Source organism: Phalangium opilio, unplaced genomic scaffold (assembly GCF_054372755.1).
Source record: "Phalangium opilio isolate 3A_F unplaced genomic scaffold, DU_Popi_V2 ptg000024l_1, whole genome shotgun sequence".
Taxonomy (NCBI): Eukaryota; Metazoa; Arthropoda; class Arachnida; order Opiliones; family Phalangiidae; genus Phalangium; species Phalangium opilio.
Genome location: NW_028324155.1, coordinates 3,111,740 through 3,130,923, shown reverse-complemented (window position 1 = coordinate 3,130,923; position 19,184 = coordinate 3,111,740). Strand labels below are relative to the sequence as shown.

At 37.8% G+C, this 19,184-nt stretch overlaps 3 protein-coding genes across 10 annotated transcripts in view; 1 reads left to right on the top strand and 2 right to left on the bottom strand.

Moving 5' to 3' along the window:
• Window positions 1-19,184, bottom strand: part of ct (homeobox protein, cut) — a 368,988-nt gene that overhangs the window by 38,241 nt on the left and 311,563 nt on the right. For all 7 annotated transcript variants that reach the window (XM_089867871.1, XM_089867875.1, XM_089867872.1 and 4 more), the window contains one exon: window positions 16,607-16,655. In XM_089867871.1, coding sequence (XP_089723997.1) covers window positions 16,607-16,655 — 49 coding nt within the window. The remainder of the gene's footprint in view (window positions 1-16,606; window positions 16,656-19,184) is intronic.
• LOC149692158 (uncharacterized) lies at window positions 1,306-4,096 on the top strand. The gene is made up of 2 exons (XM_089867838.1): window positions 1,306-1,952; window positions 2,014-4,096. The coding sequence occupies exons 1-2, from the start codon at window positions 1,572-1,574 to the stop codon at window positions 3,949-3,951; spliced, it is 2,319 nt and encodes a 772-aa protein (XP_089723964.1). The 5' UTR covers window positions 1,306-1,571; the 3' UTR covers window positions 3,952-4,096.
• LOC149692157 (uncharacterized) lies at window positions 3,943-5,855 on the bottom strand. Of its 2 annotated transcripts, XM_089867840.1 has the most exons (3): window positions 5,113-5,855; window positions 4,990-5,045; window positions 3,943-4,926 (listed from the first exon to the last, which is right to left on the bottom strand). In XM_089867840.1, exons 1-3 carry the CDS (start codon window positions 5,547-5,549, stop codon window positions 4,853-4,855), a joined length of 567 nt encoding a protein of 188 aa, XP_089723966.1. In that variant the 5' UTR covers window positions 5,550-5,855; the 3' UTR covers window positions 3,943-4,852. The 2 variants fall into 2 exon arrangements, with proteins under 2 accessions (XP_089723966.1, XP_089723965.1); XM_089867839.1 differs by having other exon boundaries at window positions 3,943-5,045.

Here is a 19,184-nt window from a genome sequence, read left to right as displayed (position 1 = left end):
CTTTTGAGGTTTGGTTAAACCACTCACGTGGTAAATAAAAATTAAAAGAGTCGTTCGTTTAATTACTGGCATACACACACGCTATTAGCAGCGTCGTATACGGTTCGACTATAATTAACTCTTAAAAGTTAAGTACAATTGCCAAAAACCTAAATTGCGACGACTAAATTATTATAGAACGGATGCAGGTCCTTATTTCCCCCACCCTTCGCGCCCTTTCTCTGCCTCCTCATGACCAACCAAATAAACCCTCCCCTCTTTATTTCCTATTACGTAGCGCAAAAATAAAAAAGTTATTTTCTTCTTAAGGGACAGATCGTAATAACAATTAAATAGAACCATATATTTTTTTTTCTTAACCCTAGCTCGTTTCTTATTAAAACTTACTGGAGTATTATACGTATAGAAAATTAGTTTTTTAAAAGCAGCTCCATGCCATAACTTATTCCAATTGGTTCTAGTTTCGCCGCAACAAAACTCGCTGAAGCGGTAAATTGCTCCCTAACTTCAACTATAACTAAAGGCCCGTTCAGACGACACTCTTTTTCTCGCTACGCTCGCTGTGCTGAGCTCATCAGATTTTCTGGCTTCACCAGCCTCTAGAAAATGCACTGTTCACACGGCCAAAATTTTCTCATTCTTGATCTCGGGAAAGCGAGAAAAAAAGTTGAAAAAATTCAACTTTTTTTCTCTCTTTGCTCGGCACAGCCAATAGAGTGCTTCCGAAATGACGTCATTCTTTGTTGTGTAGGCTGCTTCTATGTGGAAATGTGTTTTCTTCGGTTTCGCTGGTTCGAATCCCTTGAAATTTTAATGAGATATATATCGAAGGGTTATAAATTATCGTGCAAAGTTTTAAAACGATTAGTTGTTTTCCAAAAAATTCATTAAAGTTTTATTTATGCATAATTAAAACCTTTTTTAAGAAAAGAACTATTCGTTTTAAAACTTTGCACGATAATTTATAACCCTTCGATATATATCTCATTAAAATTTCAAGGGATTCGAACCAGCGAAACCGAAGAAAACACATTTCCACATAGAAGCAGCCTACACAACAAAGAATGACGTCATTTCGGAAGCACTCTATTGGCTGTGCCGAGCAAAGAGAGAAAAAAAGTTGAATTTTTTCAACTTTTTTTCTCGCTTTCCCGAGATCAAGAATGAGAAAATTTTGGCCGTGTGAACAGTGCATTTTCTAGAGGCTGGTGAAGCCAGAAAATCTGACGAGCTCAGCACAGCGAGCGTAGCGAGAAAAAGAGTGTCGTCTGAACGGGCCTTAAATGAGCACTAATATCGTTTTTCTTAAAGGAAAATTCCATGATAGATATTTTTTGGTCTTAAAACATTATTTTAAACTTAAAATAGAAGGATCTAATGATTTTTTGCCTGAGAGAGTGTTAATTAATTAATTATCAGCTTTTAATTATCAAAACAGAAGGCTACCATTTTTTGGTAGTCAGCGGGGTCGCTTTCTATTCGTTAATGTCTAAGCCAATGAGATGCTATAAATTTCGTCATCTGCTTTGCTTCTAATTTCCGGTTTCCTGCCAATTTTGTTAACTGCAATAATGTCTCAATGTATGATAGAAGGGTGTAATGTTTATTCTAAAGCGAAGAGATTTAGTTGTTTCAGAATTCCGAATGTAGAAACCAATTTAGAAATGGCAAAAACGTGGATTAAATTCGCAAAAACACCGGTTAGAGAGGGATTCGAAACCCTTCTAAAGTCCTTAGAATCTAAGCCTTTGTCAGAAAGACGGCTCCTTATCGGCAAATTTAGTAATTCTGCTCGGGTATGCCAGTTACATTTTCCTCCAGAATGTTTAAATGTTGTTGTTCGCCATGGCACAAACTTGTCAAAAGAAATAGTGACACTTAAACCATTTTCTATTCCCACAATAAACCTCCCAAATCTGAGAGAAGAGGTGAGCATTGAAAGTAATATAGAGGTAAGAAGAAAACTTTATAGACGGTATAGACACTGCCTCTTTTATTAACGTTTTGTATTAGTTGCCAGCTGTTGAATCAACTATTATTACGGAACTTAAAGTAAAGACAAAGGAAATTGGTACTCAAACTGATATTTCTAAGTCTGATTGTGCTACTGAAACATGTACGGAAGCAGAAATTAAGCTGGACATGTTAGCTGCATTTGAAGAGACCATTGTTGCAGTGTCGAAAGATCACTCATATTTTGCCAACAATTCTAATTTCGAAACTTTATCAACACCGAAAAAGAGCACGTACAAAACAATTCTTTTTCGTCACAGTAAATCCCAGCCAGTTTCACCAATTGTAAATTTGAAAGACATAGATTCATCACCAGCATCCATAAGTTCAACTATTGAGGAAACGCCTACAAAATCTGCTAATACTTCAATTTATGAGCCTAGCCCGCAGAGTTCGACATCTAACTATTCACCTCCTCCAAAACATATTTCCGAGAAAATAGTTGAGGAAAAAAAATTTATTGTTTTTGAGAGCCAGTTAAACCAGCTTCTATCAAGACTGCGGTGTGATGAACCCGACTGTGAAAGTGTTATCGATGTATCTGAAGATTTCAAATCTGAAAGTTGTGGAACTCTATTAACTGTCACCATGACCTGTATTAGTGGTCACAAATTTATGTGGCGCTCACAACCTATGTTAGGAAGAATGCCAGCAGGCAATTTGCTGTTGGCATCAAGTATTTTGCTCTCTGGGGCCACTTTTCAACGGATTAATTCAATTTTTCAATTTATGGGATTAAGCGGAATTCAGAAGTCAACTTTCTACAACATTCAGAAAAACTATGTGATTCCAGAAATTCGGGTTGCATGGAAAAATGAACAAAATGATATTATGCAGAAATTGAAAAGTTCTAGCCAAGTTACCATTTCCGCTGACGGGCGTTATGATTCACCAGGACATTCGGCAAAATATTGTGGGTACACTTTCCTGGATCAAGAGACAGACAAATGTGTCCATTTTGAGCTTGTAAACAAAAGTGAGGTTCAATACAAGTCCAGTAATATGGAATTGGAAGGATTGAAAAGGTGTCTGACAAAAATGGAGAAATGTGGTCTTTGTGTGTTTAGAATCACAACTGATCGACACATTCAGATTCGAGCCTTTTTAAGGGATAGTTATCCCAATATTGACCATCAATTCGACGTATGGCATTTTGCTAAGAGTGTGGCCAAAAAAATTTCTGCCATTAGTAAAAAAAAAGACAATAAGGATCTTGAACCTTGGGTGAGATCTCTTAGCCGCCACGTTTGGTTCGCTGCTGAAAATTGCGATGGAAACCCAGATGTTTTACTTGAAATGTGGAAATCTGTTATTTATCATGTCACTAATGTCCATTCATTTCCAAGTTTTACCCTCCACAAACATTGCATCCACGATCCTATTCCAGCAGAAGCAGAAAGGAGAAAAAAATGGCTTAAACCTGACACCTTCCCTTATGACGCTTTAAATGACTTCATTAACAAGAAGAGTATTTTACGAGATTTAAAACAAATTTGCGCATTTTCTCATACTTCCAAGTTGGAATCCTATCACAGCCTACTGCTAAAATATTGTCCAAAACAACAAGAATTTGACCAAGATGTCATGGAAGCTCGCACAATGTTAGCAGCTCTTGACCATAATTTTAATATAGACCGAAAATTTAATTTTGAAAAAGAAAAAGACTCAACAACCCGAGACAGAAATAAAGAAGATTTTGAATTTTTCTTTTCCAAAGCTACTTGTGAATGGCATGCTAGGCCTCAAAAAGAGCCAAAAACGTATGAATTTATATATGAAATTATCAAAAATATCATAAAACGAAAACTAAGCGATGAAGATGAAATTCCACTTGCAAATTTAATGAAAAGCTACCGTAAAAGAGCTAATATAGCTCCAATTCCGCGGCCTGACAAAAAAAAATTGATTGAAGCAGCCAAAAGAAGAAGGTTATTTTAAATTGTGCATTTAATATGATAAAATTCTCATCACAATAAACAAAATGTTAGATATTTCAAAATATTATGTAAATTATTGACAAAGTTTTTAATATTTATACTTTAATTCTAAATAAAAAATAGTTTGCTACGACTTAGCTTTGAAATTAGATCTGTTTTGACTAAATTATTTGTAACAGACATGTTTATTACGGCACGCCAAAAGAGACATAATTCAGCTTTAAAATTTAAATATAAATAATTTAAGATTTATAAAAAATACATTAATTAATAAATCAAAATTTATTTATATAGAATTATTTTAGTAATCCTGAATTATTTTTTAAATGTTGAACTTTATAAAACTTGAATTACTTTTTAAATTTTGAATTTTATAAAACCCGAAATATTTTATAAAACTTGATTTATTTTTTGTAATCCTGAAATGTTTTTACAAATTTTGAATTATTTTATATAATAAAACCTGATTTAATTTTAGAGATCCTGAATAATATTTAAAAGTTAAAGCTGTATTATATATATTTTCTCGTGCCATAATTTACTACTTCTAATTTAGGAACAAATCTCACAGCACTTTGTTAAGGTGTTGTACCTGTTTATCACAACTAATTTAATTTCACTCTGCTAATAACAAGTTACTATGACTAATTTAGGAACTAAATAATTGTCACTTAATATCCAAGTTACTATGACTAATTTAGGAACATAATATTTATCACTTAATACCCAAGTTACTATAACTAATTTAGGAGCATAATAATTATTACTTAATAAGTTAATATCCAAGTTACTGTGACTTATTTAGGAACATAAAAATTATCACTTGATATCCGATCTATTTACATGTTATATCATGCCTTTGAACGTTACCGAGGCCAGCTGCCAGTTTATCATCACTAGTTTTAGTTTGCATTAGGTCTAAATCTTTCTATTTCCATTCCTGCTGTGTAACTTGTGTACTCATTAGCATCATCCTCTGGAAAATGTTTCCGTATGTCAAGTAAAGTGCAAAATGGTACTGCTTTACGATTTCCTCTACCTAATTTCTGATAAATTAGATGGGAGTATGTGCGGTATGCTGTATAGCGATATGTTCTACAATAAAACATCACTATAGTTAACCTAATATATTCATAATTATTTATTTAATTTGTGCATCTACCTGTTTGAAAAATCTACGGGTGGTGGTCGTCTGCGAGAATGAAGGTAACTTCTATATGTAGCTTTTAAAGCTCTCTTTCGTTGACACATAGATTTGAAATCAACGTCTTCAGTTACACAACAAGCAGGGCCCGTTGGATCATCAGTATCATTCAAAAAATTAACAACCTCCTCAACTTGTCTACAGCAAATTACTCCACCCCTGAGGTCCTTCCAGTTTGTATACTTTTTCAATTCTTGGACTACCTCTTCATTGCTACCGAGGCCTAACCAATCAGGGACACATTTTCCGCAATAACAGTTGTTCTTAAGCTGCTCTAAGTTTAAATTATATTCGGCATTGTTTATTACATCATTTTCTTCTTGGATTTCTATGTTTCTCAGTTCTTCATCAGTAAATTCAGGTTCAACCTCAAAAGGGTTAATGCGCCGCGCCATAAGCCTGGGTTGCCTAACGATTATAGCAGACTAACTTTTAGTGGGGACTCTTATTGGTCCGTTGCTACGGAAGCTAAACCAATGAAATGATGCGCCACTAGAAATATCGAGGCAATCCTATTCGTTCAGAAAATTTAAAATTTGAGAAATGGCGCTGACCAAATCCATGAAGTGACAAACTAATTTGCTTATATTTAATAATTAAAAAGGAAAATAGTTAATTTCGCGCTTGTATTATATTTATAGAAGTATAAGGAATATTTTAAGACCAAGAAATATTTATCATGGATTTTTCCTTTAAATAAATAAATAAAGTAAGTATAATAATAATATAATCAAGACGCCGGGCGCTATTAAGTAGGCGGAGAAAAGGAATAAGTCTTAAAACGAATCGTTTTCCTGAAAGAGAAAAGGTATAATATAATACGATCTCAGAAAAGCTTTAGAAACAATTAAAAATTAATTTTCTTTTCTCTCTCTCTCCCCTACCCTTTCACCCGCACTTGAGTATATTAAAAGAGCATAAGGGCTAGCTAAATTTGTACAAATTAATTAGGACCTATTTGTCGAGGACTTTTGGTCATTTAAAAATACGCAAAATAGAATAATAATAATAATCGTCGAGGGAGAGACCATTAAAATTTTAAACTTTTAACGAGACTTTGCCAAAACGTCCACCCTCCTCCCATACAAGCACACATCAGACATCCGCTTGACGACGAATTATTAAGTTAACGAAACTAAAATTGCAATCAAATTAGAAAGAATTTTTCTCTTAAACTTAATTTTACTTCATTTATAAATTCGTTATAAACCATGGCAGTATGCATTTTTCCTAATTAGAATTTTCAACCGGATTAAATTATTCTTATCAAAAAATTAATTTGGATGCAAAATTTACGACTAATTAACCTCAGAAAATTTTGGGTCCCCTTGGAAGAAGAAGTTTTATTATCATAATGACCTCGCCTGAAATTTTGGTAGTAAACCTTTCCACCCCTTTGGTTAGTGGTAACCTTTATTTATAATACAAAATTACCATAAATCCAATGGTCAAGCTATACTAGACGTTGATAACGAATCAAGTTCCTCCTATTTTAGTCTTGAACTCATTAGAAAATTAACAAAGAAAAAAAATATTCTAAAAAGGCAAAAATCGCGGTACTCCATTCATTAGATCGAATATTTCAACCCCGCATCTCATCCCATCCCATTTACGCGATCTATTATTGTTAGGATGTCAACAAAATAAAACATTGAGATTGAAGATTTATGGGCTCCAACCTTTCCTTCCATGGCACCAAGGTCCAAGGCTTAAAAAGGCTATCACATACTATAAAAAGCCGATAAAAATTCCTGGCATGTATGAAATAACCAATGACAAGATTGATGACAAAATAGGGAAAATAGAGGGAGGTGGGACCGCGGGAAATCGGGTCGATCCAAATCGCGTAATGACAGTTTAATAACCTTCAAAAGCTCACGCGCCATCTCCTATAACCCTAACTTCCGTCGTCGATGGTACTTTGGTCTTCCACTCCTCGTGCATGCCCTCTTGTGTTCTTAATGAACAAGCAAATACACACTCACTTAACTCGACAGCCTGGAAACGAGCGTAAACTTTACGCCATGACGGGGGATATAAAAGCCACGCGGGACAGGAGAGAGAGAGAGAGAGAGAGAGAGAGAGAGAGAGAGAGACGACACGAAGCCATGGTCTTATCGAGGGAGTGATCACCTCCTCAAACACTCTTCTCTCGTCATCAGAGTGCCTAATATCGATGATCAATATCTCGATAGCCACTTCAAAACCTCCCTTTGTTTACCAGATAATGAATAGTTCGCTATCGGAAACACCGGCACTCCCCCTCTCTCTAACCCCCTGTTTGACGCGACGCGAGTGTGGAGGAGTCGATTTCTAATTAAAACAAGAATCGAGGATGGCCGCCCCGAGGGAAGCTCAATGTTTTTAAAAAGCCATGCCATAACAGGCCGATAAATTAGAAATGAGGCGAAACTGTCGAACGAATTTGCTCCTTGTGTCGTGTTGGAAAAACTATCGTAATAAACTTCAGGGCTTTCGATTTTGTTTCTGGCAAAGTGATAAAACGTTTCATTGTAACGTTTGACAATACCAAAACATTACACGCATTATTTAGAGTTCGATAAAACATTAATCGTATCACCACGAATACTTGAATCAGTCCAATTCTGGAATACCAATTGTATTTCCGTTTTCCTAAGCCTTTCACAGTTACAATTTCTTTGGGTTATAATAACTCCCTTTCGCTATCATAGTAACAGTTCGCGACTTGTAAACATATAGGGAATGTATAGGGCTTCTAATTAGCACCGTGGCCGGGTTTATATTAAAACAAAATGAAGCTAAGTAGGGCGGAGGAAACCGTGGTGACGAAAGAAAAATGATTTTTATACCGTTGCCCATGTCTTAGAGTTCGGTCGGCTCCACCGCGTATATACACCCTTTTATTTAAATCGAGTATAGAAGAGACCCCCATCCATATACATATACACATACACTCGGAGAATTCTTCCACGCTGCAGTCTATGGAAAAAGCTATTTAATTTGCATGAGTAAATGTCGCCCCCCCCCCCGATCAAGAAGGGCCGGGAGAGGAGAATTTCGTGGCAGGAAAGATGATATAACAAACGCCTTTTCCGAAACTATCATAAACAAACGGCATGGCACGCATTTCCAGTTTTTCACCCCCTTTCTCCCCCTAAAATACTAGGCAAACACAAGGGTTGAAAAATCTATCATATATATACGTAATGCGAGGGGCTAATCACTCTCCCAACCCCCGTACTCCGATCAAGGGTTACAAGTAATCACTGGCGAGGGTAGGAGTTTTAAATAGTTACTGGCCCCTCGACGTAATGCCATTTGGATAAATCTTAGAGATGGCGGGAACGGGAAGAGTGAATATACATAGATTTTATATAACAGCAGAGGCGAGCTAGTTAATTAGTTAGGGTATGCAGTTGATTCAAAATATATCTTTTCCAACAAACATAAAAGCTATTTATCCCGAGGAATATTTTCCATAATCAATTTATAAACGGCCCAAATGGCATTAAGATGGCTTCACCCTGAACACACTGCGGCGGGTGAAACATCTCTACAGGCGCAGTAGAAAATACATGGGCTGCTGTTGAACCTTAGTTGCTTACCGCCAATTATAACTGAAAAACCGCCCAACTCCATAGAAAAATCGCCCAATTTCCCAATGATAAGCAAATGATGGTTTGAGATTTTTTCGTCTAAAGATTTAATAAAAGTATAGGGTTCCAGCGTTCAACTTTATTAATTAAACAAACGCGTACAAATATGGAAAGAAATTTTCGAAAATAACGACCGTTCCGTTTATATTCTTATACGCGACTATTTTGCTTAAATATACAGTTAAGGGGTTGAAGGCTCCGAGCCGATTAATGACTAACCAACACGTAAATCGTTAATTAAAGGCGCAAGAACCCCCAAAGCTTCGTATAGACGAAAGCTTATATCGTATTGGGAATTAGATCAAATATAAACCTACCCTTACACCAGTGCAAAATATAGTATTTTTATATATATTATAGATTATGGGCTCAGTATGACATTAGTATTCAAAACCAATAGTATTCGGTCGTTAAGATCACGCACTCGACAAACGAGAACATTGGCGCAAGACGAAGAAGCAAAAAAAAAAAAAATCGTTTTTTTGGCGTAAAAACAAACGCGCTTTTAGAAAATTAGAAATTCGTATAGCCTAAGCGTCGAGACTGTGCTGTGTTGTTATAAAATCGATATATCGAATGTGCTTGTATAACTGGAACCCGACCAACCGTGCTTGAGGTTGTATGAACGAATGTCGGAAACTAGTTTTGCGGGTGCAAACGATTAAAAAACGCAAATTAAGCTGTTGGAATATTTCAAAAACAAGCGCAATTTAATCTTGCGCGGTTTTTCTATATTATCGCACGTGACCAACCATCATAGCGGCCAAAAAACGGTTGTCATTCGCTATGTCATGTGTTCAAAAGTTAAGTACTTTCAACTTAAACTGTTTGCCCGAATCGTCGTTACCTCCCCCATTGTTTCCTAGGATTTCAGTCAGAGAAAAATAGACAATAGGCAATTATTTTATCTCGATGTTTATTTTCCAGGCTAAAGGGAGTTTGAAATTCGATATCGTAACGTTTTCAAAGGGTGACAAAACAGCGCGAGAACATCCCCGGTTTGTACTTGAAAAGCTTTTAGTAATTGATCCTCAAAAAACTAAGCAAGAAGCTGCTCAGATTTTTAAGGATGAAAAAAGCGCCTTTTTACAGCCATTTAACTTAATCCCGGTTGATTGAACTAAAAGAAACTAAAGATTTTAAATTTCGGGAATAAAAAAATAAAACTAAGGAAGAAAAACCCCCTTTTTCTAAGTGGTAATAGATAGATTCCCATCAATAAACAGTGCATTAGGGTTTAAGCGCTTTTAAGAGGGCATCATCTAAACTAATGGACACCAATAATCCTTTAAAAAAATCTTCGCATCTCCGAAAAACTGGTCGATATTTCTGACTCGAGCTAAAAATATATTTTAAAACTCCCATTGTTTTAAAGAACGAAAGAACGAATGAAGAAAAAAACAAGAGAGAAAGAAAGAATATACCCTGAGAATGGCGTACGTACGTTGGGGGCAATTTGTAAAAGGAGAAATACATTCAATAGAGATCATGGCTAATAGCCTCAATGGACCCAGTAAGGTTTTTTTCCTTTAAAAAATAAAAAAGAATTGGAAGAAGTGGGGGAGGGGAGTTTAAAGGCCATAACGGTATCAATAACGATGTCTGGCAAAGGCAAGAAGTGGAAGTCATTAGCCATAAATCTACGCCTTCCCTTCAACCGTCCTATATCCTTAAATCTCCTTTTTTATCCTAAGCCTCTTTTCCTCTCCATACCTCCTTGAGTTCCATCGCTCGGAAGAAATCTATACGCTCCTTCGAATTGGCAAACATTGGCGGAGAGCACGTTTTACACTTCGTCTTCCTTTCTTTCTTTCCTTTTTTTTCTTTTTCCATTTTTACACTTTCGAAGGCGAGTTACACAGAATTTATGCTTATGGTGTTCTACGGGTGGCTGGCTGGCAGACTAGTTAACACGTTTATAGAAAAGACCCTAGCGGCAAATGCAACGGGCCCCAAACATAAATTCGTTAAGCCTAGTTTTAATTTTCGTACGATTGTGTCACGTGTTTTGTAACATGACAACGTACGCACGCGTAATCAGTAAACATGGAGACAAGGGATAGCTAGGGTTTCCTAACATAGAGTGATGAAAAATGTTCTAACTATAACTATTGTAATTCCGCACTTCAAAACACAATATTTACACGAACTATAGAATAAGCCTTGCGCTTCTTGTTCCCCCGTTTTTCCCGTTTCCCTGCGAGATCTTTTCCTCGGAACGACTGTTAAAATGGCAAATATATTCCACTCAATCTCTCTTCGCGCCGCGAACCCTATATAAGAGGAAGATGCCAATACGGAGACGGTAAAGACGTTCGAAGGATGGCGGGAAAGAAGGGCGGGAGAAGAAGAGAGGAGAGAATTCTCCTATCTTAAATCTCTCCCCGCGGAACTAAGAGAGAGAGAGAGAGAGAGAGAGAGAGAGAGAGAAAGACTTCTGCCAATATCGATTTCAAATGGCCCACCTGTTGGGTATCAATCTGTGACGCTCTGGAAGAGAGGGCCTATATAACGCCTCCCCCATCTCCCACTCCTCTACTAACACACTAAGCTTTTCAAAGAGGACTTAACACTTGAGCTGGCAAACATCCAAAGCGGCTACCCCATTTTTTTATCCGATAGGTTTATTTCCTTTCTTTTTTTTCCTTCTTCTTTCCTTCCCGCCTTTCCTTAGCCTTTGCCTTTACCAAAACATAATACGTTTTGACTCAATCGGCCGCGTCGATAAATAAATCAGCTCGATAATCGGTTTTGTCGCGGTTAAATGATTTTTCTTTTAAGCTAGATTCCCACTCGACCGAAAACACGACGGAAACCCGGCAGAAAGGGGTTCGACAGAAAAATCTTTACGCCGAGCCCGACGGAATTGCCGTTCGGCCGGGCGTAAGTTGTGTTCTATTTTTTCGGTCGTGCTCGGCGTTACGCCGGTGTCTCAGCCAATGAAATTATCCCACTGACTACGTCATAAATTTCAAGTGCGCACGCATACGCGAGATAGATTTTATAGCCGCCATTTTTTTGTGGTTGACCAAGGCTTAGCTTAAACATGCCACCAAGAAAGAAAAAACGAAACTAATGAAAGTAAAAAGAGATTAGATGTTAATAGGAAATAATTTAGTGTGGAGGCTAGAAAATAGCCCTTCTTGTACGATCGAAGCGACAAGGGGACAAAGATACCAATTCAGAGTGCGAAAGAGATGTTGTGGAAACCACTCAAATCTGTCACGTGACCCAAAATTATCTACCGCCGAACTCAAAATTCAGTCGTAGTGTGAACGGTCTACCGCCGAACGCCGGCGTAAGTTAAAATTTCTACCGTCGACTGCGTGATTTCCGCCGTGTTTTTTCGGTCAAGTGGGAATCTAGCTTTAGTGTTAAGCCTAAGGAGCGGGGAAACGATTCGGTAAATCTTTCTCAATGTTCTGTTTCAATGCCAACAGGGTAATAAAAGAAGTTTTACAAATTTTGGCAAGCTATTGTTAAAGGAACAAAACATTTGTTTACGTTAGAAATTAAGTTGGAATGATTTGAAAAACAAATTGCTAATTAGGAAATTTTTAATTTTAGACCGTGCATGCATGCACTCTTAAGCAAAATATATCTGAAAATAAATACTCCACGTCTCTTATACAATTATTACAAAATTGCAACTCAGACTTCTAGTCGCCGACCAATGAATGCCCGGATTTATTTAGTAAAATTTAACAAGGAGCAATTTTCCAATCGGACGACGCCTCTTAAGATAACTTCGTCTTCCCCTCCCTATTAATATTAATGCGTCTTTTCGAATTAGGAAATGGCAATTTGTCGAAAGATAGAGATAGAGAGGAAGGGAGAAACGGGACGACTAAAGACGTGGGAGTATAGAAAGGAGAGAAATCTTCCCAATTTATACATCTTTATATCGTTTTCCTTAGAAGAGAAATCGTAACAGTACAATAGAGGCGTCTATAAATGATTCCTTCATGCTGGAAAACGGGCGGGGATTTTTAACCTTTTGGGAACAAAGATCCCGAAGAAAATATATACGATGCCTCGCCGCCGCGCTAACCGCGTTTACTCCTCTCTCACTCTTTCCTTCTCTGTGTTGTATAGTCTTCAAACGCCATGCAGGAAAGTCGAGCGGAAGCAAATAAAAGGGAGGAAGAGGAAGGATAGGTTTATTTTTCAAGGCTTCCCATCCTTTCCCATTTCATTGTATCGAAGCGACACCTCTGGGGTCATTTTAAAACCTTTGGAAATCGAATTTTAAATTTACTTTCCTTCGTATTATACCTTCCTTTTCCTTAAATTCCTAACACGAGGTCTCTACGGCGTCGACGTTTAGACCCTTAGCATGAATTTAATCTAGCCTCTCAATAGTACAGATATTAAAACTGTTTCTTCTGTAATTGTGCACAGCATCCTTTGAAACTCAATATAAGGTCGCGAAAATGCACCACAGGTTATAGCCATACAGAGAGCTTTAGTTTGGGACAAAGACAAGCGAGAATTGACAAACTTACAGGACAATTACTTCAATCTAATGATCTTCGTGGGATAATGAAATAAATTCACAATCTTAATACATAGCTTTAGCTACACAAGGTCTTTTGAAAAGGAAACCACCAGGACTAACCTGTAGGGATAAGGGTTGGAGAGGGTTCAGGGGGTTTGAATTCTTGTTAAGAGTTTAAAAGGAGAAACTTTGCTGCATGCTGGATCAAATACGGTGGCTCCCCTAATTTGATAAGGATATTTTTACGATTCTCGTCATTCGGTCCAATTTATTAAAGAATTTACATAAAACATATTGGTGGCCCAAAACAACCCACCAATGTTTGTCTATATATATATATATAAGTCGTATATAAAACGGGGTATGTTAACGTTGTTGTCCCATGCTTAATGCAAATCATTTCAGGGAATATGGGACGAAACTGGATAGGATAGTGTCAAATAATTTTGGATTCAGAGTATACAATACACCCCTTCCGAAATTCGAAAATTTTCCTTCTCTAGTATACAAGATTTTATGTATTTCATTCGCGTTGATTTGATCAATACAGTAAGACATACAAATGAGTATACTCTTTAAACGTTGCTATAAGAATCCCTACATTCATCGAGATTACGCGTACAAAACGCCTAAATTTGGTCTACCCCGCACGACGCGGTTGAAGCGTCTCTACAGGGGCTAGGGCAATATTAAAAATTTTTAAATTATATTATTTTTATTAAAAACCCCGAGATAAACTTAATGTAAACGAATAAATCAGTCGGAATTTTCTAAACTGAACCACGTTTTATACTTAATTGGGAAAGTATTGACTTTATGGAAAAGTCGGATTGTTTCATCGCCTCCTGAGAGTGTAGCAATTTTTGAATAAACTCTTCCCTTTTAAGAGTAAATAATTAAAGACTCTTAGTCGTTAGGAGCGAGAAAGTAATCGCTTAAAGTAAGAAAAGACGACGGCATTGTTTTAAAACAAGAGTGTATCCTTCCCAGATAAGACTTTAAGAGTGGAGTGCATGGAGAGGGGGTAAAGAAGACGGGGGGGATAGACTGGAAAAGGGTTATACTGCTATGATCCAATCAATAGAGCTGACGCCCGAGTTCCTTAATCGTCCTAATAGAGGCCACGGGGGAGAATGGCAGAGCGCAATTAGCGGAGTCCGAGCCCCGACGCGAGCCTATATCGGCAAAACGCCAGTCTCCGTAATAGTATAGATTGGGAGGGGGGAAAGTATAGGAAACCGAGGCAAGTAAAAAAAAAAACACCTTAACTCGATCGATTCTCCGCTTCTCCACAGCACACACACACTCTTTCGGTCCGAGCACAAGGCGAGCATCGAGAGGAGACTCGCGCCAAAGAACAAACCGCGCGAGACCCGTACACACGTGCAGTTACCGGCTTTTTAAAAGGGGGATTGGGGGAGTTAAAGGACGAGGGATTCTGAGAGACAAGGAGGAGATGAGCATCTCTCTCTCTCCTTCCTGGTTCGACTGATTACGGCAGAAAATAGTATTAAAAGTTGGGGGTACCTAGTCTCGCCCCACGGCACGGCCGGGACATACCTTTGGCTCGACGTCCAAAATCGAATATTATTAAGTCTATTATCGAAGGGAAAAAGTTTTTCGGTCGCGTTGGTTGACTTTGTAAAAGAGGATAAAGAGGAGATTGGCTAAGGGGTGGCCTGAGTTCATTAAGGCCCCAAGGGGGTGTTGGTAATTAATTTGCTTCGTTACCTAGCGAATTCAGACAGTTGCATCATCGAATACTTTGGCTTTACAAAACAGGAAAATGTCTTGAATTGTGACTAAAAAAAACTGATTTAGACGTTGGAAATTCACATATTATTCTTCAACACATTTAAGATTACAGGCAAAAACTAAATATTCTGATGCATAAACGAAATTGAACTGAACTGAGTAAGCCTCCACCAATATTTGGGTTGGCTTCATTATAAGTAAAACTAAAAGAACTCACTATATCCATAAGAACATCACCGAATTCATGAGCAATAATTTAATTCCGTTTCGAAAAGTATACGAAATATTTTATATTCGACAGAAAACCTTTATATAACTTTTCATACCGTCAGTTCTACCGATAAAAGCCGGGCTATTTCGTAATAGTTGTATAACTAGTTCAATCCCCTCAACTTTTCCTACCATACATACACCTTAGGTATATTATAAAAGAGGTATTTTCGCAATTTCTGATATAAAAAAAAAGTAAGAGGGAATGCATCCACACCTCCTTGAATATATATATATATATAAGAGAGATCCGAGTCTGAATTTTAAGTCGGAGCGTAACATTCGCCAACTGATTTGCATCGAGAACATGTTTAATATAGAAAAACTGGGGTGTCTTCTCTTCTTCTAACGTACGTTAACTCCCAAGCAGCTTCTTCCTAAACCTTAAATTCATCCACCATCGCCACAAAAAAAAAGGGATGGGGGGGGGATGAAAAGTAGAAACTCAATATAATAAGAATGCGTTGTAGCATCTCTGAAAGATATAACGGAATGTATAAGGGTTTTCTATAAATGAAAAAAGGGGGGATATAGTTTCGTATAGTCACCGTATACGTATTTTTGCATATTGAAAATTACTCTAACCATCTTTTCCCCGCCATTTTTTTAAACCCTGAAGAACGTTGGGTATAGTAACGTATAGACTCCCCTTCTCCTCATTTTTTTCTTTTCTTAACCTTACTACTGGCTTCATATGAAGTTCGAATATTTACGAACGGAGTGAATTCTTTTTCTCCTTCTTCAGAAGTAGAAAAAGGGGTGTGAAAGGAATGGGTAACGGTTTTTGAGGCGAACGAAATATTTTCCCACATTTTTATATATTTTACTGAATTCTGAATTTTAATTCCTTAAAAAGTTGAAGACTAGGTTTAGCTTAGCTTAGCTTTTCGGTAGCGAATATTTTCCCTCCGATGATGCTGGTGCTGCTACGGGGGAAGATACCCTTACAGGGGGTTTATAAAAAAAATACGGTAATGAAAAAAAAGAGAGAGAGAAAAATTATATGGATTCGTGGTGAGGGAGAATATTAAAGGGATGTATGTACGTATGGAAATAGGGTCGTATAAAAAGGGGTAGTTCTATATACTATCCACGAATTTTGGGAAACCCAAATTTCGAATTCAAAACGGGTAGATACGAATCTTGAATTTTCTATTATTACGAAAGATATTCGCGGATTGGTTTGGTTGCGTTGGGTTGCGCGTATAAGATTTTAAATCTCTTAACACAGTGCGCACACGTCACGATACTAATACGAATAAAGAGCAGACGAATTTTGAAAGAGTCTTACCTGATTGGCTCGTTCCAGATCGTTCAGGACGATCTCCATCTCATCGGACCTTAAAAATGGTAAAATAAGATAAAAATTAACACCTCTCTGTCTTTAAAAGCTATATAGAGTCAAAGAGAACAGTGCTTGTACCTTATAACTAAGTCAAAGTACTTCAAAAAGAGAGTTTTTGACAAAGACATACTTAAAATATTCGATAAAACTCCTTCGAGCGTCAAGGCAAATTTCAGTTTCCCCATACACACACCCATTTCCAAGGTGATAAACTTTAGTTCATAGAAAAAGCCCCAAAAACTTTCCTTTCTAATTAAGAATTTGGATTTTCATCCCGACCGAAGCATCTCTTTTAGATGGTCCACCTTCTCCCGACCCCTCTTCTCCCCGGTCGTCCAAGAACCAGTCGAGTCTTTTCTTCCTCTTTACCCAAAGTTTATAATACCCGCCGAGACCCATCAAGATTCGCGAAACCCATAATGTCACCCAAAGTTTCAGCCCAACAAAATATTCGCCTGTACTTTAATTGAAACTGAATTTCAGTATAGATAAGTCAAACGTCAACCCCTTTACACCAGTAGTAGTACAAGTACAGTTGCTTCAAATTTAAGCATTCGCGTCTAATGAAACAAAACAACACGAGATTGTAGGATGAATAACAGGAAAAACTGCGCACGCTATCCAAATTACTTTTTTCCCATTTAAAAACATTGGACCAAGGCTTAGGTAAAAACCTTTTAAGAGAGCGGGAGAGTGTAGGAGTGCAAACTGGACAAATGATAGCAGTGTCTTTTCGACGTTCCCACGAGAGTATAACCCAACAGGGTTTGGTTTGGTCGAACATACCCACAATTAACCCGGAACCCATGTTTCATAGTCAGGTTCAATAATAGTCAGGCAAGCAATTAAGGCCTTCTTGATCCCGTCGGGAATTTATCCACCCCTTCGTGCTTGGCGCGCTTTCATACGTCGGCGACTTGAAAAACAATTTTAATCAAAATGTCGGTGAAAGTTTTAAACTCAAGCTCTAGATGCCTTTAGCTTTATAGAAGCTAATCCTAGTATATAGAGGTATTGTGCGTATAGATATTATACGGGGGTGGTGTATGGGTATATACGGGGGATGGTAATTGCCCTAAAATCTTTGAAAGATACTGAGCTGCGTATACCACCGCTTCACTAAAAACACAACCCTAGCTTTTCCAAAGGGATGTCGCGGGGTACCATCGAGGGTTGTCCAGGGTCTAGCTGATGCTCAAAGAGAGAGAGAGAGAGTCCTGCGTGGCTAATCATTTTTAATTCCACCGTCCTAATCACAGCGAGCCGAAGAATGGATCATTAATCCCGAGCATTACGGACGACGGCTCGCTTCCAACGCTTGGAGTATACCTGAGGGTCCCCCCTCCCATCCGCTCGCACCCTCTCTTCTAAAAGCTAAAACCGGGCATCATGCAGGCAAAGACCAAGGGGAAAACCTCGATTATTTTCTTTGGGGAGACTAAAAGCCCAAGCCAACCGAGTTTATTGGTAAAGGCTTGAAGAAGACCCCGCGAAAAGTTACTTTTCGACTCGAGTTAGGGTAGGATTCTCGTTCTACCGAAAATTCGGGTGCCGTTACGCGTCAAACTTTGTCACCGTCCAATCGTCACCCCCAATTAGGACGCGGCGGCTAACTTACGAGCGCTGATTATCCCTGATTAATGTGCCCAGCAAAAATATCGGCTCGACGCCCAGAGAGAGAGAAAAGTTTTCAGGGATGATAAGAATTTTTAGCGCGTAAACAGTTTTCCCTGCCCCGGTGAACGTCTCTTCACCTCATTGCCCTATACTAGCTTCGTACCATAAGAAATGATGAACCGTTCAACGCCCCCACACTCTTTATCCGCATGCACCCTCTTTCCTTTATTTTATACTCATCCACGAAAACCTTCGAAGCATTAATGGGATTATACACCCTGCGACCGTAATATTCGCGCCAAAAATGGGCAGCATGGTGGTGCCTGGTGCATCCTGGGAAAAGATTTCTCCGAGATATAAAATATTTTTATAAATTTTTATCGCTAATTTGAGCAGGCAGGAAAACCTATTTTCTTTATAGGTATAAAATTTATATAGAACTTTCTTTCTCCCCTTATAACAGCTACTGACTTAAACCTAATAAAACTTGAACGTAATGATTTAAAAACTTTCATAAAGATCGAGACACCTGCTACACTACGCCACTGTTCTTTAAAATTACATATTACAAAACGCCGGTTAATTTCTCAGAGTAATCAATACTACACTGCGTGATATTAATAAAAAAAAACTGTAGTAGTGTTTACCCAAAAATCCATTAATTGTTAACGGTTCTAATTAAACATTGAGTACAAAAAAAATTGGGAAAAGAATCTGGATTTGAAACGTTAAATTTTCTCATTATTTTCCTTATGAGAATCCTTCCTCCATCCGCGATGGGATTAGAGTCAAGCTGAAGTGCCAGCGTGTTCAAAGCTAATTCCCTATTAGTTCTAATGTGTTTTTTAAAGGGAGATAAGAGGGGCGGTAGCCTTGTACTCACTGACAATTCAACATGAATCCGATT

What these genes read in the sequence shown, in the direction of transcription:
- LOC149692158 (XM_089867838.1), top strand. Translation starts at nt 1,572, where the DNA reads ATGTCTCAATGTATGATAGAAGGGTGTAATGTTTATTCTAAAGCGAAG. An exon ending in GCATTGAAAGTAATATAGAG is followed by an intron (nt 1,953 to 2,013) that starts GTAAGAAGAAAA and finishes GTTTTGTATTAG; the next exon opens with TTGCCAGCTGTTGAATCAAC.
- LOC149692157 (XM_089867839.1), bottom strand. Translation starts at nt 5,549, where the DNA reads ATGGCGCGGCGCATTAACCCTTTTGAGGTTGAACCTGAATTTACTGAT. An exon ending in CCCGTAGATTTTTCAAACAG is followed by an intron (nt 5,046 to 5,112) that starts GTAGATGCACAA and finishes GTTTTATTGTAG; the next exon opens with AACATATCGCTATACAGCAT.